The sequence below is a fragment of the Suricata suricatta genome, chromosome 1, assembly GCF_006229205.1.
Source record: "Suricata suricatta isolate VVHF042 chromosome 1, meerkat_22Aug2017_6uvM2_HiC, whole genome shotgun sequence".
Classification (NCBI taxonomy): Eukaryota; Metazoa; Chordata; class Mammalia; order Carnivora; family Herpestidae; genus Suricata; species Suricata suricatta.
Genome location: NC_043700.1, coordinates 25,351,870 through 25,372,300, shown reverse-complemented (window position 1 = coordinate 25,372,300; position 20,431 = coordinate 25,351,870). Strand labels below are relative to the sequence as shown.

The 20,431-nt window shown below is 44.3% G+C and overlaps 1 protein-coding gene across 5 annotated transcripts in view; it reads right to left on the bottom strand.

The window, feature by feature from the left end:
* Window positions 1-14,202: 14,202 nt before the first annotated feature.
* Window positions 14,203-20,431, bottom strand: part of TNKS (tankyrase) — a 204,371-nt gene continuing 198,142 nt past the window's right edge. For all 5 annotated transcript variants that reach the window (XM_029935504.1, XM_029935480.1, XM_029935487.1 and 2 more), the window contains one exon: window positions 14,203-14,724. In XM_029935504.1, the coding sequence (XP_029791364.1) occupies window positions 14,638-14,724 (87 nt within the window). In that variant the 3' untranslated portion in view covers window positions 14,203-14,637. The remainder of the gene's footprint in view (window positions 14,725-20,431) is intronic.

Below are 20,431 nucleotides of genomic sequence, written 5' to 3'. Positions count from 1 at the left end.
TGATGGCCAGAAAACATGGCCGTGTTCACTGATTACCAGCCATGCTGTTGATTACCTTGGATCTTCGTTAGAGACCAAGGGATGCCATCTGCTCCCGGAACCTCCAGTGATCACGGGTGTTTGTGAAGCACCAAGAGTAATGGACTCTGACTTTCCCCTGGAGATGTATCAGGCTGAACGTGCCGCGAACGGGTGGCCAGGAGCTCACAGTTTTCAGTCTTTTCCTCCTGAGTCTGTTTGGCTCAGGTGCTTGTTGGAGCTGGATTCCAGAGCTTCCAACAAGGTTGGGATGCCACGAGAAAAAAATTGAAACACCTGTGGGAAAGTGGACAGAGGGAGGCAGGAGGGTTGATCGGGATGGGAGGTGGCGGCCAAGCCCATAGGATTGAAGGGGTGGTTCACCTTGGCTGTCTGCTGGGGTCCACTGGGGAGTTTGCTACCGGGCTCTCCCAGACCAGTTAAGTAAGGATTTCTGGAGCTGGGACCCAAGTGTCCGGGTGTTTGCGAGCTCCCCACGTGTACCCTGTGTGCAGCCAAGGTGGGGAAAACTGCCGTGATTTTTGGAGGGCTAGGTGCTGCTGGAAGCCGGTCTTCATGATACAGAACCAGCTTGTCTCAAAGAAACCACAGCCCGGGGTTGGTCAGTGGCTCGGCAGGGTCTTGCTGCCAGCCCCAGCCTGGCTGAGGGACAAGATGGCTTCTATCGGGACCTCCAGGAGCATGCACCCTCCTGAACCGGGGACCTCAGGCTCCTTGGAAGTCATCCGATCTGTGGAACATTGTTGGCAAACTGAATACAGTGTCTGGACGTTGAGGTCTTTCCTTAAGTTTTCCTTGTCGAGCAGGAAAGGTGCGGGGCCGGGGGGGGGGGGGGGGGGTCACCTCTTGAAGATAACCCCGCCCCCTAAGGGCGTCCTGCCTGTTCTTAGAGCTTAGGGGTCATATGAGGAAGAGGCTTCTTCAAGACAGAGCAATGCAATACTTGTAACTTTTGTAAATAGCCCCATCTTTCAGAGTGATGTCATTTCTACATTTGATATGCTTGTATTTCTGTAGGATGTATATAGTTTAGGGCATTTTGTTCTTGTTTGGTTTTGTTTTTTAGAAAAGTCAACATGTCTGTTTTTATTTATTGCTTGAAAAAGATCATTTGAAGAAAAATAAATACATTTTCAACCACCTCTGGCTTGGTTTATCCTTTCCTTGAAAACTGCACTGCTGGGATGACTTGGAGGAGAAGGGAGGGGCTGGGTCACTCTGTGTGCACTCAGGGACATTGACAGTAAGATGGTAGACTGACTGGTACAGTCAGCGAGCCTGTGGTTGCTCCCGGAACGCCGCTCGAGGACAGTGACGGGATGGCCGACATGGATCTCCGAGAACCTGACTTCTCTAGGCAGACTCCTCGGGGAAGAATCAAACAGTAACAGACAGGGTGTGATTGGAGCTGTAGTCAGGCCCCACTTGCTCGCTGTCTCTCTCAATGAATAAATCAACTTCAAAAAAAAAGATGAAATGCCTAAAATAAAATGACCAGAGATAGGCAAGACCTATCTGATGCACATCATACAGTCCTACCCAGGGGTTTCCAAGAACACATGAAAAAAGCAAAAGACACACTATGCTCTCCGATAAAAAGACTTAATACTGGAAAAATATTATTTCTCCATAAATTAATCTGTATATTTCATGTGATCTCACAATACCAACAGGATTTGTGAGGAACATGGGAAGATGATCCTGATTTCACCTGGAGAATTAAATATACAGAAATGGGCAGGAAAACTGGTAAAATAATGGATGGGAGACCATGACAAGCTGGGGGAGGGGGTTTCTATCCTCTACTGTGAAGAGATTATCTGAAAAGTAGAGATTCTTGGGCCCACTTACCGAGCCAGAGACCCTAGAGACTCCCACAGGTGATCTCTGATTTACAGCTTAGGAATGTCTGGTACAGTTTTGTCTTCTTCCACCCCCCACCCCCCACTTCCATTCAACCCCCAGACCATGACTTCCGATTACTGTCACTATTACTATGACAGCTTTCCTTAAGAACTTCCTTGTATAAACCAATAACCACTTTATTTTTCTCATGAATGTGTAGATTCGAAACTTGGGAAAGGCCCAGCTGAACAGTCCTCTCTTGGCGTCTCTCAGATGGGCACAGTCCGAGACGGTTAGGCTGGGCTTCCAAAATGGCGCACTCAAATGGCTGGCAAAGATGCTTTCAGCTGAATTCAGTTGTAACCGTCACTGGGAGCACCGCACATGCCCTCTCCCGAGAGCAGTCCGATTCTCACAAGCCAGACCAGAGCTTTAGCGTGAGTGTTTCAGCCAACAACCGTGTTTATGATCTGGTTTTGGAAGTCACTTCCTCCCGACTTGCTTGAAGCAGTGTCAAGCCTTCTCAGGCTCAAGTGTCGCTCCTAATTGAGAGACATTTGTCATCTAAGATCTCCTCCAAGGACTGAAACAGCTTTCAACCACCATGCACACTGTCTGTGGCCCCTTCTGATCCAAGACAAACCTATTGTTCGGTAAAGACACACTGGAAAAGTACAATCCAAGGAGGGAATGAAGTAACCACTGATTTCAGGACCCCCACCTTGTCACCAAAGTTCACCTTTTTACATCTGTGTCCACCCAAGGTGTCTTCTCTGCTGCACAGCAAGGTGCAGAGACCCACCGAGTGCCTGACACGGAGACTGTGATGGATTCTCCGTCAGCAGAATCCAGAGCTACTGAGACGGCGCCTGGCAGCCGGCCGAGGCCGGCAGACAAGGGTAGCTTGGGGGACACATTCCCATGAGCCCTTGCTAAAACTCCTTCCTCTACTTCTCTGGGGACACATACGATGCCATGAGTGGGGGGGAGGTTTGGACTGGATTTTCATCCAAGGAGGTTTTAGTAGCATCCGCCAACGGGCACGCATCTGCCACCTCCCGGCAATGGGCTCTTACACAAGACCTGAGTCAGCCCAGCTTAGGCCAACTTCGTACCCCACGAACCTGGAAGAGCTAAGGGGAAAGAGCCAGCCCTGCTAGAACTTACCTTCCCCGCTGCCAGTAGAGAAGGGACGGGAAGGACTTTGTGGCAGGAGAAAGAACAAGAAAAACGTGTTAACCTTGGGGCATAGGGACCTCCGCCAGGGGAAAGCACTGTAGTCCAATGGCTGTCCTGAGTCCTGACCATCGAGATGAGCCTCCTCTTTTGGGGGAGAGGTTTGTTAGGGAGGGCGGATGGGCAGGCTGAGGCACGGAAAGCGGGTGAAAACAAGGCAAGAAGGTCCATGTCTCCAACATGTGACTTCAGGGGGAGAGGCCTTTATAGAAAAGTCGTCTGTTGCTTTGAGATTGGGGATTTCATGACCGTCTGCTCCCTGAAGGTGGTCCAGCCTCTGGATCCACGGGATGAAGTGGCGAGGGCTTTCTCTCTCGGTAATTAGCAGCCGTCCCACCGAGGTCCCTCGAACCTCACCACCACAAGCACAGACAGGACAGGGAGCCAGGACCCTCTTCTGCGAACAGGGCTCCGTCTTTCAGAGAATAGCCTCAGGACCGGCTCCGGCTAGGTGCCCTAGGGAGCTTCAGTGGGAAGTGACCGAACTTGGCCTTGAGGCGAGTCTCCCATCAGAGTTCCAAGTGGACTTGTGTCAGAAGCTTTTGCAAGGGTGGGGTGAGGGGGGGTGTTGCACAACCCTTAAATTTAGTAAATTTACGAACAATCACTGAATTGCACACCTAAGACGGGTAACTTTGTGACATATAAATTACATCCCAATAAACCTGTTCAATGATTAATATATGGAAATATGCTCACTGCCCAAAATTTCCAAGAACACAAATAACAGATGAGTTAAAATGGAAAGTTTCTCCTCCATATTTCTGCCCTGCAGCCCACTTCTTTTACTTTCCATAACTCAAATGAGCATTTCGGTGTACTTACTTGGAGACTCTTATTTATGCATTGTATAAATGTGTGTGTTTGACAGGATTTTTTTCCCTTGTTGCTCTCCGTAATTCCTGCCCGGCCCTCCACGTGATCAGCTCGCCATTCCCTCTAATTGCCCCAGGTCAGTGATGGCACTGGGCCAGGACACAGACACTAAGTAATCACTTTCTTTTTCTGAGTTGCAAAAACGTCAGTTTGCTCGGTCAGAGCCTCCTGCCCTAGGGGATGGCGGGTTTACACGTGTTGATCCAGCCTGCTTTTTCGTTTAACAGTACACTCCGGGGATGTCCTGTGTCCATATGTACCTTTAAAAAAATGTTTATTTATTTTGATTGAGAGAGAGAGAGCACGAGCGAAAGCATAAGCAGGGAAGGGGCAGAAAGAGACGCAGGAAGAGAATCTCAAGCAGGCTCCGCACTGACAGCACAGAGAGCCCCATATGGGGCTCAATCTTGTGAACTGTGAGATCATGACCTGAGCCGAAATCAAGTTAGAGTCTGAATGAACTGTGCCACCCAGGCGCCCCTTGGCCCCTTCTTTTAATTTCAAGTGGCAGTTGGGGGTTTATCTCTTAATCACAGAGGAAACACTGACCATTAAGAAATAGAAGCCCGCTTCCAGGATAGGCTGAATTCTGTAATTAGGCCGAATGTTGAGGCTGGGTATTTGTTTACAACAGTGTAACTGCATTTAATGTAAAATACATTGCTTTGAGCAGACACAGCAAGAGACAAGCCAAGAGAAACCCTTCCCCCGGTCCTCTTCATCTCCACCTTCCCACTGAACAGATGCGCCTCCAACATTCGGAGCGAACGGGCAGAAACGACAGAGGCACTGGCAGAACGGCACTCACACGCTGTCATCACCACCGCGACTTCTGTCGTTGCTGAGATGACTGCTCCTGCTTTAAGTTTCCAAACAGATGAAAGCAATCCACCTGGAGATCAGACGCTAAATTTAGAGGAGCCTTGAATTCCTGAGCTGCACGATTTGTAAAAAATTATTATTCCTTTTTCCTTCCCACGGTAAAATAGCTTTATTGAGGAATTCAAACTGAACTCCTCATCTGTGAAACTACCACCCTTATATTCTGCCAATGTTTTTATACATGCGTGTGTGTGGGGGGGGTGCGTGGATATATACATATAAGCAAAAATATATACAAATATCCACATGCTTTGAGGTCCTGTTTAATGGATGAGTCATGATAGCTCTGTGTTTTTGTGGCTTGTAGGTGGTGGTTCCTCCATGTTCGACAGATGCAGATGCTTGTGCGTGCGCGTGCGCACACACTCACACACAGTCTTCCAAAAATACGTCAGACGTGTAGTTAACACTTTTCGACTGCGGTGCTTGGGTGGCTCCGGCGGTTAAGCTTCCGTCTCTAGATCTCTGCTCAGGTCATTCGTGAGGTTGGGCTGAAGCACAGAGCCTGCTTGGGATTCTCTCTCTCTCTCTCTCTCTGCCCCTCCCCAGCTTGCCTGTGTGCTCACCTGTCTTAAAACAAATAAACATTAAAAAAAGAATACTTTTGACCTCCCTCCCTCTTTCCACCAGACCCTGCAAACAAACCACTATTGTACACATCCTGTGTCCTGCCCTAGCTCTCTCTCTGCTCAGCCTTATATAATGTACTGAATTATAAGCTATCGTCATATATTGTATACATAAGTGCATATAGGTATTTTATTTCATATTTGCTCTGTAAAAAAGCAAGACCATATCATATGCAATTTTCTGTATCTTGCTTCCCTTAATATGGTGTGAAAACCCTTCCAGGGTCTGAGATAAATAATCCAATTTACTCCTAGTTTTTAGTTCTTTATATAATTTATTCACACGGATGATCAGTATCTTAAAAATACAGACGTGTATACAATAGTGTCTTCTTCTCAACTATGTTGCCTCGCCACTCAGGTTTCCCACGTTTACCAATGTTGTCCGATTTTTACATATTTACCCAGAAGATATACCACGCATATACAAGTAAGTACATGTAATTTCGCACCCCCCCAACTCACTGCTGTTTTACCCAAATGCTAACACTTTGCAATAAAACTTCCTGGGTTAATCTGATAGGTTAATTGCATTAATTTACTATTTTAACTTGTGTTTCTTTTATTATGAGATTGGACACTTCTATGTATTCAAGAACCACTTGTATTTTTTTTCTGTGAACTGTGTGTGCACAACTGATTGTTTTTTTATCCTGTAGGTTTTCACAAACTCTTTCTATATGAAAGAAATTAGCCCCTTGTATATAGTATGAATTGCAAACATTTCTTGTCATTTGTCTTTGCTTAGTTTTTTTTTTTTTTTTTTAAACAAATACGTCTCTGAGTCCCTGCTTTTAATTCTGGGTATATACCATGCTGCCTTCTTTGAACAACTGTGTAGACAGAGAACACAGCCGCCTGCCCTGTGGCCGGGCCCCCAGCCCTGCGCAAGGGAGCATCTCGCTGACCGCGCCCCACGCCTGGCGGCCCGCGAGAGGGGCTCATCCAGCTTACTGCTCTTTGCCTCGCTGTTCTCCTGGGTCTCAGCTTAGGTGCACTCACTGGTCTCTAAATCCAGTTCTGAGTCCAAAGTGGAGGAAACACCAAGAACTTTTTGCCTTTCCCCTTCGCTCTCCCCAGTTTCAAATTAATTTAAAAGTCCAGGATTCTTTAATATGTTTACACTGTTCACCTCCTTGAAGTCAAAGGAGTTAAGTCAAAATTAACACATTCTATTTAATATTCATTTATTCATATGCACCTCTAGGTTTCCTGTCTCAAATAAAAGAGAGTCTATCATCTATCAATCTATCCATTCATCCACCCATCTTCTATCCTATGCTTAAACATGTTTCTATCCCTCCTCTCTCTCTCTCTCTTTGAAAAGAGACTGAATTCTTAACAGCAGTTTTAGATTCACAGCAAAACTGCCCATTTGCCACATACATGGTGTGTGAGGCTTCCCCCCATTTCCAACATCTCGCATCGTCAGAGTGGCTCCGCTGTCACGGTGGATGCGCCTGCACTGACACATCACAGGCACCCAATGCCCACGGTCTCTGTGAGGGTTCGCTCTTGGGTGTTGTTTATTCTATGAGTTTGGACAAAAGTCCGACATTTGTCCTGTAGAGTATTCTCACTGCTCTAAAAATTTCCTGTGCCCACCTGCTTGTCCCCCTTTTCCCACCTAACCCTTGGCATTCACTGGTCTGTTAACATTCGCCATGGTTTTGCCTTTCCCAGAGTGTCATGTAGTTGGAAAGGTCTTTTTAGTTTGATTTCTTCACTTAGTGATAAGCATTCAAGTTTCTTCCACATCTTCTCATGGCTTGGTAGCTCATTCATTTTCAGTGCTGACTAATAATCCCATCGTCTGGCTGCAACACAGATTATTTATCCGTTTACCTGCCGAAGGATGTCTTAGTCACTGTCAATCTTGGCAGTTATGAATAAAGCCACCACAACCCCCCGTGTGCAGGTTTTTGTGTGGACGTGCTTTTCATTGACCTTTGGGTAAATACCAAGGAATGCAATTCCTGGACTGTACGATGTTTTTAGTTTTTGTGAGAAAGTTGGCAAATTGTCTTTGAAGGGAGCTGTACTGTTGGGCGCTCCCACTGGCAACGGATGGGAGTTCCCATTGCTCCAAGTCCTCACCAGCGTTTGGTCTTGTCCCCGCCGGGATCTCGGCCATTCTAGGCGTGTGATGTTTCCTCATCATTTGAGCTTGCACCCACCTAGTGACAAGTGATGTGCGGCGTCTCTTCACATGCTTCCTTGCCACCTGTTCACCTTCTTTGGCGCAGTGTCTGTCCAGATCTTACGCAGTGTCTGTCCAGATCTTACGCAGTGTCTGTCCAGATCTTAACTCTGCTCGTTCGTCCATTTTGTTACTATTGAGTTTTAGGAATTCTTTGTATCCTTTGGACAGGAGTACGTTGTAGCAGACGTGTCTTCTGCAAGTATTTTCCCCCCAGCCTGTGGCTTTTCTTCTCATTTTCTCCAGTGTCTTTCACAGAAGCTTTTTAAATTTTAATAAAGTTTAGCTTATCAATTTCTTTCTTTCATGGATCATGCCTTTGGTGTTGAATTTTAGAAAATCATTGTCAAAGTCTCTGCCAAAGAACTATTAGAATGAATTCACTGAAGTCACAGGATACAAAATTAACATACAGAAATCAGTTGCTTTTCTATACATGAATAATGAAGCAGCAGAAAGAGACATTTAAAAAGCAGCCTATCATTTCTTTCTAACGCCAGCAAAAACCACTGGGGCAGCTCAAGCCTCACGGTGTTTAGAACTTGATCTTCTCATGAGATGTTGATGATACGAAACCATGTGGTAGTCACCTTGGTGGTCTCGTTCCTGCTTAGACAAAGTCCAATATAGAAAGAATGTCTATACGTAGAATTTCTAATACAGAAAAAATTCTGGGACATCAATTATCTAAGCTGTTTCACCTCTTTGAGTCTCAGTTTCTTCATCTGTAAAATGGGGATTAAAATTCCTTATTTTGTGGGGTTGTTGGGATTGTTCATGATGATATCTATAGAGTCCCTGGCTCATCATAAGGGCTCAGTGCTAGCGACTGCTTTTCGTGGGGTTATTAGTGTGTCTCCACGTGCTTAACGTATGACTCCTTGTGACACTGACACTCCCTCTGGCAAAGAAGTTGTAGATAAAATCCTAGCTTCCAATTTGCTGTCTAATGAACCACTAGGCACCAAGAAAGGAAGATGGAAGAAAAGGGAACAACGTCCTTAGTGCTACGTGACAGGCACCATGTCGCGTCCTTGGCGCTGCCCCTTGTGCTTGGAAGGCATCACACCGGGGGTGGAGGCGGCAGGGAGTCTCGGCACAGAGGTTGTGCAGGGCCTCGGTGCTGCCCCGGGAGCTGGCGTGAGGCCTGCCGCCGGAGCCTGGCCCCTTCGGGGCGGAGATATTTCTAACAGGAACCTGTGTTTCTTTTCCTCCGACTGCCGGACGTCACTAACTCCTGTGCGAGCTCAGAGGTGGCGGCACGGATCTGAGCAGGAAGATGACAAGAGGAAGAGCAGTGACTTGTGCCCTGACAGCGTCAGGTCGGTTGTGTTAAGGGGGGTCAGGCTGAAGTGGACAAGCAGGGAAATGAAGGCACTCCAGGGCTAACTGCTGTCTGTACACAGTGTATTTTAAAAATGTTTTTATTGAATATTAAACAATTACAAGTACTGTTAGACATTTAGCCAAAGCACAATTACAGGTTAAATATAATCAGAGATGTCTTAAATAGAAACCCACCATGCAGGCAGGTTACGTTCCCGGATGCCCTCGTTTGGGAAGTAGAGGACGAGGAAAAAAAGGTCTGTTGCACGTGAAAGACAGTAACGACTAGAAGAATTTACATGCTGTAAGCGATTTCCCATGACCAAATCGATAGGGTTGCCAGATTCAGTAGAACAAAATAAGACAAAGCAAAAAGCCAGGATGCTTGAATTTCAGATGAGAAACTTTTTATTTACCATATATATATGTATATATATATATATATATATACATATATATATGTATATATATGCCAAAGAGTGCATGAAACATATTTAAGCTACAAAATTATTTATCTAAAATTCAAATGTAACTGGGTGCCTTGTATTTCACCTGGCAATCCTACACATGGACAAATGCAAAAAAGCAAAGTGAGGGAACTGGAACCCCCTGTCACTGGTGGGTCAAAGAGAGACTAAGAATAAAAACAACACCAATAATGAACCAAGGAGTCACTACAATGGTTACGCACATGGACCAACGTCACAATGGGAACATAGGATCTCTACTCCAAATGCTGTTGCCAGGAAACACTCTTAGATTTCCTCAAAGCTGGTTTTGTACATGATTTTGAGAAACCTTGTTGATAAAAGTACCTTTATAGAGTGTAGCCATCAAAGACAAATACTACTACTACTAAGACAGATGATCCTGAAACAATGGAAGCAGAAGCAGCTATTGTATGAAGAGCTTATTTTGTGTAATGAATACAATGGTTATAGGGTCAAGGTCATCTTCTAGGTCGAGGCTATTAGCCTCAAGGATTTTGGTTCCCATTCATACTGCTGTTTTCTAGCTCCTCATCCTGAACCTTGGGAGGGGCATGGGAGTGTGAGTGCCCCACCACCAGTTTTCCTGCGTTTCTCTGCAAACACTCTCAGTCGACAAAGGGCTTTCAGGGCTGCCTGCAGAAATGCACAGACAGATGTAAAAGTAGCAAAACAATCTGAACTGTGGGGCACGAGAGGTCTGTTTGAAAAGACGAATGGTCGGGGGAGTGTGACAGCGTAAAGTGGGAAAGGAAACCTGAATGGAGGAAGAGTCCAAATGCAATCACCTGTGCGGCGTGAATGTTACTTCCAAGGAGGCGGGGCTTCTGGCACATGTATAAACCGGGTCGCACCGTGAGTGGGTTCAGTCTCATGGGGTGTAAAATCTGGAGCTTCCTACTGCCCTTCACTCATAACCGTGGCTTATGAGGAGAAAACAGCTTGGGTATCACTTCGTGGGTTGCTGCTGTCCCCTCCTCCCCCCCCCCCCCCCCCCCCCCCCCCCCCCCCCCAATGCTGACTAGGTTTCGAAATCTTGCTAGCATTTCTTTAAACCAGAATATCTGGTTGCCCAGGAATGTCAGGCATCGAGAAGTCGGGAGGGATTGATTAGATCTGCTCCTTGGCATGTAAGGGAGCATTACTTGTGAAATAGGCACCCTCGTCACATCAGCTTTATGGGTGTGACAGACACGGAGACACACCCGACTGACGCCTTTCAAACACTAAGAAATGGAATTCTAATTTTTTATTTACTAGACTATAAAAGGTTAAAAAGTTTCTGCCATAGTTAAGGCTTTTTCCTAAGAGGAAACATTTAATTGCCTATTAATTTCAGAATGCACAAGGTATTTGAAGATGCCCCACGCTTTAGCGCGGCTTTTCAAAAAAGCATTTCCTATTCATGTGCTAGATGTGTCCGACCAAAGCTCAAATATTATCTTCACCATCACTGTTCCTTTTTCTGTCACTGAATTGACATCGAGCAAGTTTAAGTTTAGTCTTTAAATGAATTTCTGGCATTCGGGACCCTATCTTGACGTCGGTTTGGAGTGTTCCCCGAATGACTGAAGTCGACAGCCCTGTGGAAGGAAAAGAACTGCCTGGCGGGAAATGCACGTTGTCCTTCGAGTGGGCTCTGGCCACACGAGGCGAGGTGCTGGGGCACACGCCCCACCTCTGTTCGCACGGCTGCTTACAGGGGCCCGGAGAACTGGCACGTGGGGAAGGAGGGCGAGCAACGGCCACTGGCCCCTGTGCTGTCGGCAGCTGGACCGAAATAAAGAAAAACCCAGGCCACCCCGTGTTCTTCCAGAGAACACCGAGGGGCTCGTTTCTGCATAAAGACTGTAATAATAGAATATTAGTCTATTACTTTATTTGCCACGTTCGGGCATTTCTCTCTATATATCAATGGACTTTGCTATTTTGGGAGCAAAGGGAAATTAATCTAGCCGCTGACGTCAAGCTCAAGGGGCACAAGGAGGCTGTCATGAAAACATCCTAATACTACTCATTCTATTTATGTTACTGAAAAGCTAGAAATTCCAAATTCCAAGAAGGAAAAGGTATGTGAGAAATCTGGTCCTACTGCTATTATTTTGCATACAAGTAAAACTCTGGTCTCCACGCTGTCATTTGCTAACAAACTGGCAGAATCTTCCAGGCAGAGCCCAGGCGCCTCCTACCAGACCCGGCTGTGCTAGGGATGCAGAAGTACCATCTCCTTTTGCAAGACTCAAGATGAAAAAAGGAGGAAAGGGAGTGGGGTCAAAGGTAACTGCTGGAGCTACTTATAATTCCAGACTAGCAACCTGAGGAAAAGGGAAGAAGGCCAAGTGCAAGGAGTGTCCAGAGCACTCAACTTAGGAGTTAGAACCCAGCCGGCAATATGCAGGGAACTGGCAGCATCGGGCTAGGAGATCCGCCTTTCGAACTGCGGTAAGGCCAGTGGAGGTGTTCAACCTCTCTTCCCCTCGTTTGGGAAAACTGAAGGGCAAGTTCAGGGGAGGCCACACCGATGGCCTCCACCTGCCAGTGCTCCTCTGTAGTGCATATGCAGGACAGCAAATGGGTTTCGGCCTAAAGTGAACGCCATGCTTCTATATTCCAAAGGGATGGTCACCTGCTATGGATGGACGCTCCAAATGTAATCAACCGTTACTAACCTGTGGGCACTCAGGATGACCTTTGGTTTTCAAGTTTTGAAAAAAATGTATTTGGCTCCTGTGAAATATCAATTAACCCATTCTCTTAGCAGATGAATAATATATACACAGTCTTTCGACAACGACTATACACTGGAATCGTCACAAGATACGAAGCATCGCAAATGTCTTCCTCGCACAAGTGCGCTTACTCGGCACACGCGACGTCAGACACAGAACGTCGGCAGGTGAGATGCTGAACCACGGTGTGACGTCTCAAGTGTGAGGCTGAAGTGTAACACATCTATTAATCTAGTTAGTGTGATGGAAACAACATATAACCACAGCTGAACAGTGGCTTTATCTTTTTAATAAAGCTATGATGCTTTTGATATCTATACCACATTAACCCTTTTACTGAACTAAAAATCACAGCTGTGTTTACCATTTTGAACTACTTCTAAGTGGGGAGGCAAGTATTACACACTTCCACAGCTACTGAAAACAAGACTGACGCCATTCCTCCAGCCCATTGTCACACACAGCAAAGAAGAAGGAAAGGAGGGAAAAAAAAGCCCTCTTAACAAATATTAAACTCCGAAGCATCATATGGAATCGTAGTGCTATTATACAGGTAGCCAAGCCACGAACACCCAGCTTGGGCCACTAAAACTTCAATAGAAGCAACAACTGAGGCTAATTCTTGATTTCATTTTGAGGACCCATGCAAGATTCTGCTATAAAACTCAAGCTAGTTCCCGATGCCTAGTTCTAGTGCTGGACTCAAGCCAAAAAGAAAGCTAAGTGTATACTGTAAGAGCCTATTCTAGAATTTTTGCATGTAACCATTTTATTTTCCTTTAGGAGATTAAATGAGGTCGCAGCCTAATCAGCCTGCATTTAAAAACAAATTAGTTTTCAGAAGTTGAAGGTGAAACAGCAAGTTTGTGTCACTTTTTTTTTCCTAATCGCATTTATGTTATTTTGCTTCAAAGCTGAGAAGATGAACAGCATGTGAACGTAAGTGAGTTAATGCAGTCAATTCGATATTCGGTTCAGGTGAAAAGGGAGAGTGTAAAAATTGGAATGGGTAATCTTTTAGGAGCATCGATGTGCACCAGGCAAATACTGATTAAAACACGCAAAACAAAGTAGTAATTTCCTGCAGAAACAGTGTAGTATTTCTCCGCCTGCATTTACAAAAATAACCGAAAAGAGCTTTGGTTTCAGTTTTTGTTCTCCTTGTCTGTTAAGATGTTTGAAGAAAGGGTTTGAAAAGGTAGTGCAGGGACCTCTGTAAACTCTCGGAAGCACCTCACTCAAATAACCCCCAATCTGGAGTGAACACAACTGTCCCCGCGCATCTACTACAGAGGATGTGAATTCTAGCTTGCTGAGCTGGAGAAACCATAAGATTTTTGTGGCTCTAATGAAGTACAATAATTCCACCGAGTTTGGAAATAAGGCAGCTAATTTTGGGGGTGACTAATCTGGTGGTCTGGATTAAGCAAGAGAAGTACTTTTTCTTTGAGGAGACCCTGCGACCCTTTCTTGCTGTGATACTCTGGACCACGTGCTGCTCCCCCCCTCCCGCCCTCCCGCGGTGTTTCCTGAGCTGCCCTTGACCTGGCTGCGCGCTCCGCACCGGGCACCCTCCCCACGCACCCCAGGCAGGCTGCGATGGGAAGAGCAGGCCCCAGCAGCTTCCGGGACTCCTCTGAGCCTGCCCTCCTCAGTCAGTCTGACCTCTGTGCCTTTCCCCTGTAAGACTGGCCACGTCATAAAAGGACACTAAAACATGATGTTTTCCCTTCCCAACCTGATTCACAATGATAAGAAGTACAGATACAAAATAGATCAAAGTGAAAAAAAAAGGGGGGGGGGAGGAACTAAGTCTCACTCAGCCAGAAGCTCATGTTGCATTGCTAATGATTTTAGTCAGTGTGACTCTGTGCAAAATATCCTCGAGAAGGCTCTGGCTCATTTTCAAAGTAAACAAACACACACACACCAAAAAAAAAAGAAAGAAAGAAAAAAAAGAATGATGCATGTTTAGAAAACATTTAAAATGAGCCTGACATATGTATTTGTTACATACACGTGCCATATGTGACAAAGCAAACGTAGTGTGTAAATTGTGAAGTTTGGGGAAGTATATGTTATGTCTTTTTTTCCATTTCCAGGCCCAGATCAGGCAATCTTGTTTGAGAAATGGACAGGTGCAATGCAAATGAGCCTGAGATCTGTCCAAGGCCGCCCTGTAAACATTTCCTCAGAGGGAACAGTAGCAGTTGAGCACGGATCAGTTACTCATACTGTATTCATCACTACAGCAATGCTTTATAAAAGACAAACAGCTTATTTCTAGGCTGTCAGGGATTTACGGAGTATTGATTTTGTTGGAAATGATCCACTGTAATCCAGTCCCAAGTTTAAATCCGATCTGGCCTTTCCCCGGGGGGCCTTCACTAGGTCTTCTGCTCGGCGGCTGTGGCGGTTTGCGAAGGCGCTTCTGGCTTCATGATCTGGTAAGTGATGAGATACTCCGGGTAGGCCTGCAAAGGACAGGAAGGGAACAAAGCACTCCTTCAGCAGGGAGGACATCACGTGGGTTCTCAGAGGCCGCCGAGCATCACCAGTATTCTGAACATACCCCAAAGCCTGCAAAGGCCAGCCAATCAATAGGTGCCTAAACCACACATGCACACGCGCACACACGATCTACTTGTCTGTTGTACATAAACGTATACAGACCCTCTGATCTAGAGAACTGTTTTAATGTTATTTTCGCTTGGAGTACTTTAAAGTGCTGCGTTCACCTGCCATTAACAGGAGAGCTAAGGCAGGAGAAAATCTCCCTCTCGTCACCTCATAAAACATGGTGCTGTCACACGGCCTATGTTTAATAAAAGTTTGTTACGTGAAAGAGTAATGTGGGTAAATAGATTTAAATTAATTTCAAATTAATGACTCACAAACAGAACCTACTGAACTAGAAGGAGGAAGAGTGAGAGCTGTGGGGTCACTAGTGGCACAGAGGCCACAGTCCGGAGACAGTGTTTACAAGTCACTAGTGAAAGGTCACTTTTACAGGTAACATAATGGTTCAGATTTAGACTCTACCCCCCACATACATTCTCTTTCCTCTCTTTTCCTTGCAGTACATAAAATGAGAGGCTCAGTATCTGACATAGAAAAAGTACTTCTTAGGGGAAGTTGTTACAAACCTTCACCAGAAGTCACTACCAAGACAACTGAGTCGCGGGGGCAAAACCCCCTGGATATCCACGTGCACTACATCGGGGTTCTTCAACCCTAGTATAATGAGACAGCTAGAGGCAGCATTTCAGAGCAGTCTCGGGCTGGAAAGTAGGACTCTTCGGTGAGGTAAGTGTTTTGGACCCAAAAATAATTTGCCGAATGCTGACTTACAAATTACTTGTATAGAGATATGGAATAATGTTTAAAAAATGGATAAAAAACCCCTGGAGTTTCAAAAGGATACATGAACATCTCTGTTCACTGCAGCATTATTTACAGTAGCCAAGACAGAAGCAACCTAAGCGTCTACTGACGGATGAATGGATAAAGAAGGTGTGGTGTATATATGTGTGTGTTACTCAGCCGTTAAAAAAATGAGATCTTGCCATTAGGGACAACATGGATGGCCTTCGAGGGCATTTCCTGAGTGAAGTCAGGCAGAGGAAGACAAATGGCACATGCTTTCACTTATATATGGAATCTAGAAAACAACACAAACCAAACACAAGAAAATGCTAGCAAACCAAATCCAACAATACATTATAAAAGTCATTCGCCACAATCAAGTGGGATTTATTCTTGGGCTGCCAGGGTATTAATATTCACAGGTCAATCAGTGTGATACATCACACCAATAAGGGAAAGGGCAGGCGCCATATGATCATTTCAATAAATGCAGAAAAAAACATTTGATAGAATACAACATCCATTTATGATAAAAATCCTCAACAAAGCAGGTTTGGAGGGAACACACGGCAACATAAAAAAGGTCATACGCGAAAAGCCCACAGCTGACATCATCCTCAGTGGGGTAAAACTGAGAGCTTTCTCCATCAGACCAGGAACAAGACAAGGATGTCTGCTCCTACCACTGTTATTCCACATAGTACTGGGAGTCCTGGCACAGCAATCGGAAAACACAAAGAAGTAAGAGGCATCCTAATTGGCAATGAACAAGTAAAACTTTCACTATTTGCAGATGACATCCTATGCCGTATTCTATACTATCTATATTTAGAAAGCCCTAAAGAATGCACCCCAATCTGCTAGAATTAATAAATGAATTCAGTAAAATTGCAAGATACAAAAATCAATGTACAGATCTGTTGCATTTCTATACGCCAATAATGAAGCAGCAGAAAGAGAAACCAAGGAATCAATGACAGTTACAATTGCACCCAAAAATAGTAATAAGATACCTAGGAATGCAGCCTGTGACCAAATAGGTGAAACACCTGTACTCTGAAAACTATAAAACACCGATGAAAGAAATTGAAGGTGACGCAAAGAAATGGAAAGTATTCCATGCTCATAGATTGGAAGAATAAATACTGAAATGTCTATACTACCCAAAGCCATCTATATACCCAATGCAATCCCTATCAAAGTATCAACAGTGTTTTGCACAGAACTAGAACAAACTATCATAAAATTTATAAGGATCCACAAAAGACCTTAAACAGCCAAAGCTATCTTGAAAAAGAAAAGCAAAGCTGGAGGCATCACTGACTTCAAGCTATATTACAAAGTTGTAGTGACCAAAACAGTGTGATACCCGCACAAAAACAAACACACTGATCAGTGGGACAGAACAGAAAACCCAGAAATAAACCCACAGTTACATGGTCAATTAATCTTCAACAAAGTAGGCAAGATTACCCAATGGGAAAAAGGTCTCTTCAACAGTGTTGGGAAAACTGGACAGTATCATGCAAAAAAATGAAACTGAACCACTTTCTTATGCCATACACAAAAATAAAATTCAAAATGGATTAAAGACCTAAATGTGAGACTTGAAATCACAAAAATCTTAGAAGAGAGCACAGGCAATAATTTCTCTGACATTGGCCATAGCAATTCTTTTCTAGGTATGTGCCTGAGGCAAGGGAAACAGAAGCACAAATGAACTGCTGGGACTTCACTGAAATAAGAAGTTTCTGCACAGGGAAGGAGCAATCAACAAACTAAAAGGCAACCTACTTGCAAATGGCATAGCTGGTAAAGGGTTGGTATCCAAAATATATAAAAAACATGCAACTCAACACCCCCAGACCAAATAATCCAATTTAAAAAATAGGCAAAAGGCATGAACAAACATTTGTCCAAAGAAGACTTCCAGATGGCCAACACACATGAAAAGATGCTCATTATCACTTACGGTCAGGGAAATGCAAATAAAAACTATAATGAGATCTCACCTCACACCTGTCAGAATGACTAGAATCAAGAACACAAGAAACGACAGGTGGTGGCGAGGATGTGGGGAAAAAGTAACCATCGTGCACTGTTGGTGGGAACGCAAACTGGTGCAGCCATATGGAAGACAGTACGGTGTTCCTCACAAAATCAAAAAAAGTCCTGTGTTATGATCTAGCAATCACACTACTGGGTATCCACCCAAAGAATACAAAACATCAAGTCAAAGGGATACACGCACCCTGATGTTTATAATAACAGCATTATCTACAGTAGTCAAATTATGGAAACAGCTGAAGCATCCACTGACTGATGAATGGATAAATAAGAAGTGGCGTATACACACACAATGGAGTATTACTCAGCCATGAAAAAGAATGAAAGCTTGCCATCTGTGATGACATAATGAGAGCATAATGCTAGACTGAAATAAATCAGAGAATGACAGATGCCATAGGATTTCACTCATATGTGGAATTTAAGAAACAAAACAAATGAGCAAAGGGAAAAAGACAAACCAAGAAACAGACCCTTAACAATGGAGAACTGATGGTTACAGAGGGGCGGTGGGTGGGGGGATGGGTGAAATAGATGGTGGGGATTGAGGCGCGCACTGGTGATGGACGGAAGTGTGGGAGCACCATACTGTACACTGGAAACTAGTGTTACACTGTATGCCGGCTGACATTTAAATAAAAACTTAAAAAACAACTTAAACAAACCCAGCCTCACAAATGCAGAGAATCAACTGGTGGTTGCCGGATGGGAGGGAGGCAGGGGATGGGAGAAATAGAAGACAGGCATTAAGAAGTACAAAATTGTAGTTATTTAAGTAAGTCACGGGGGTGAAAAGTGCAGCATAGAGAATATCCAGTTGATAATCGAGAAAAAAACCCCTGGGCTGTTGAATATTTAAAGTGCAGAAATAAACATGACTGAATTATTTCTCTCTAATTTTACATCAGATTTTTAGGAGGCAGAAACTGTTACAGGTCTTTGTCTCCACTTTTCTCATCTATACAGGGGATCAGTAATAATACTAAGATTTTTGTGAGGATTAAGTACAAAGATCTTAGTATGGATTTGGCCTACTAAGAATCTAGTATGTGTAAGTTGTCACAATTAACAGTATTATTATGATATATTAAAGACAAGTCCCCCATGAGGGCGTCTCAGCAAGAATAAAAACAACAAAAAATATAAACGTGTTTTTAAGTACAACTGTGTACACTGGTAAGGAAACACTACAACTCATAATATTCTTTCCCCAAATTCTAGTCTGTTCTGGTTTGACCTAAAAACAGCGATGGCTTCTGTCTTCTTAGTACCTCTAGCTGGAGTAACATGATTAATAATCTTCATTTCTCCTGACTTTCCAATCTGAAGCTTCAAGAACTAGAAAGTCTGTAGTCTTATTTTATTATGATTTGAACATGGCTTAATGCTTGAAATGGTTTTAAATAGTATTTTAGTTAACTAGTTACTACAATAGGTAAGTCAGCAAATCTACTAATTCTAGAGTTGGGTATAAAAACTCTAGACACTGCTGGAGAAATGGACAAACTGCCTAGTCAATGAGATGCTTTAATGGTCAAGAAAAGTATTTACTGACCCCCAATATACACGTATTGAGCATTGCTGGGTAAAAAAAGCACTCTGCGGGGAGATAAGGTCCGTGGATGTCAAGGCGCTTCCAGCCTTGCTTGGGAAGACAAGTCAGACCCAGAAAAAGAACTGAAAAAATAAGCCAAGCTGGCATGTGCCAAGTGTCAAAAACGAGTGTGAAGTGCACTCCTTCCTTTTGTCCCGGTGAAATGTCCTATCTACCGTGCTTCGTGTGACACGTTCTTTTTGCTTGCAGAAAGCCGCTGAAGCGAAGGATTTGATAATACTGGTGTTTACGTTCTGGTGGTGCCCTGTGTGGGGCGATCCCTGTCACACGTAGATTTTAGCCGGCAGATTCCAAGACTCCAGGGGTGTGAATGACTCGAGGGGCCTGGCTGCTAGCGGTTGGGCCACGGCTCTGGTTGTGTGTACGGCTGGGAGACTGATGACAGACACTCAAGTCCAGAGGGACCTAAGACAAGGGATCGGTTCACCACAGGCCAAGAAAGGTGCAGGATCAGCCAACACATGATACTTCCTGTCACGTCACTTTACCTCCACGCTCGTTCTAAAAGCATGGAATGTGTGTGATTTTTAAGCTCCTCTAAGAAAAAATTCAACCACCACCTTGGTAACTAACTGCCTTTCAGGAACTATTCCTTAACCCAAATGCCCACTGCTATCTAAACTCCAATGCGTTCAGTTTATTCTTCACAGCAGGGAAGAAGAAGCACGGTCTCTTGAATAATTTTATATGCTCGAAAATCATGCTATAAATTATTGTACAATTTTCCACTTTCCAGGTTAAATAACTACATTGTTCATGTCATTTCAGTAAAATTAAGGCTAGATCTCTGTAGCAGCCAATGGCCAGAGACTACCTCTCCTTTATGTCTAATTTAATGTGACACTTAAAGTACAACATATGAGAATACTCCTGGCATTTCGAGTCCAGCCATATACTAAAATCAGAACCGCTTTTCTTCCAAGCATAATTTTGAATATATCTTTTCAATTCTAAAGAAAGAAACAATCTCACCAATGATGAATGACACGCCTTAAAACAACCCTCCGAATAAGACATTTGTGTGTTCTTGGAAGTGTTAGCACTAAGGGTGAAGGATGATTTAAGGTGTAACTAAGAGGAATGAAGTAAAGCTAGCGCAAGAAAACTTCACGTGAAATTTAGGAGCGACTGCT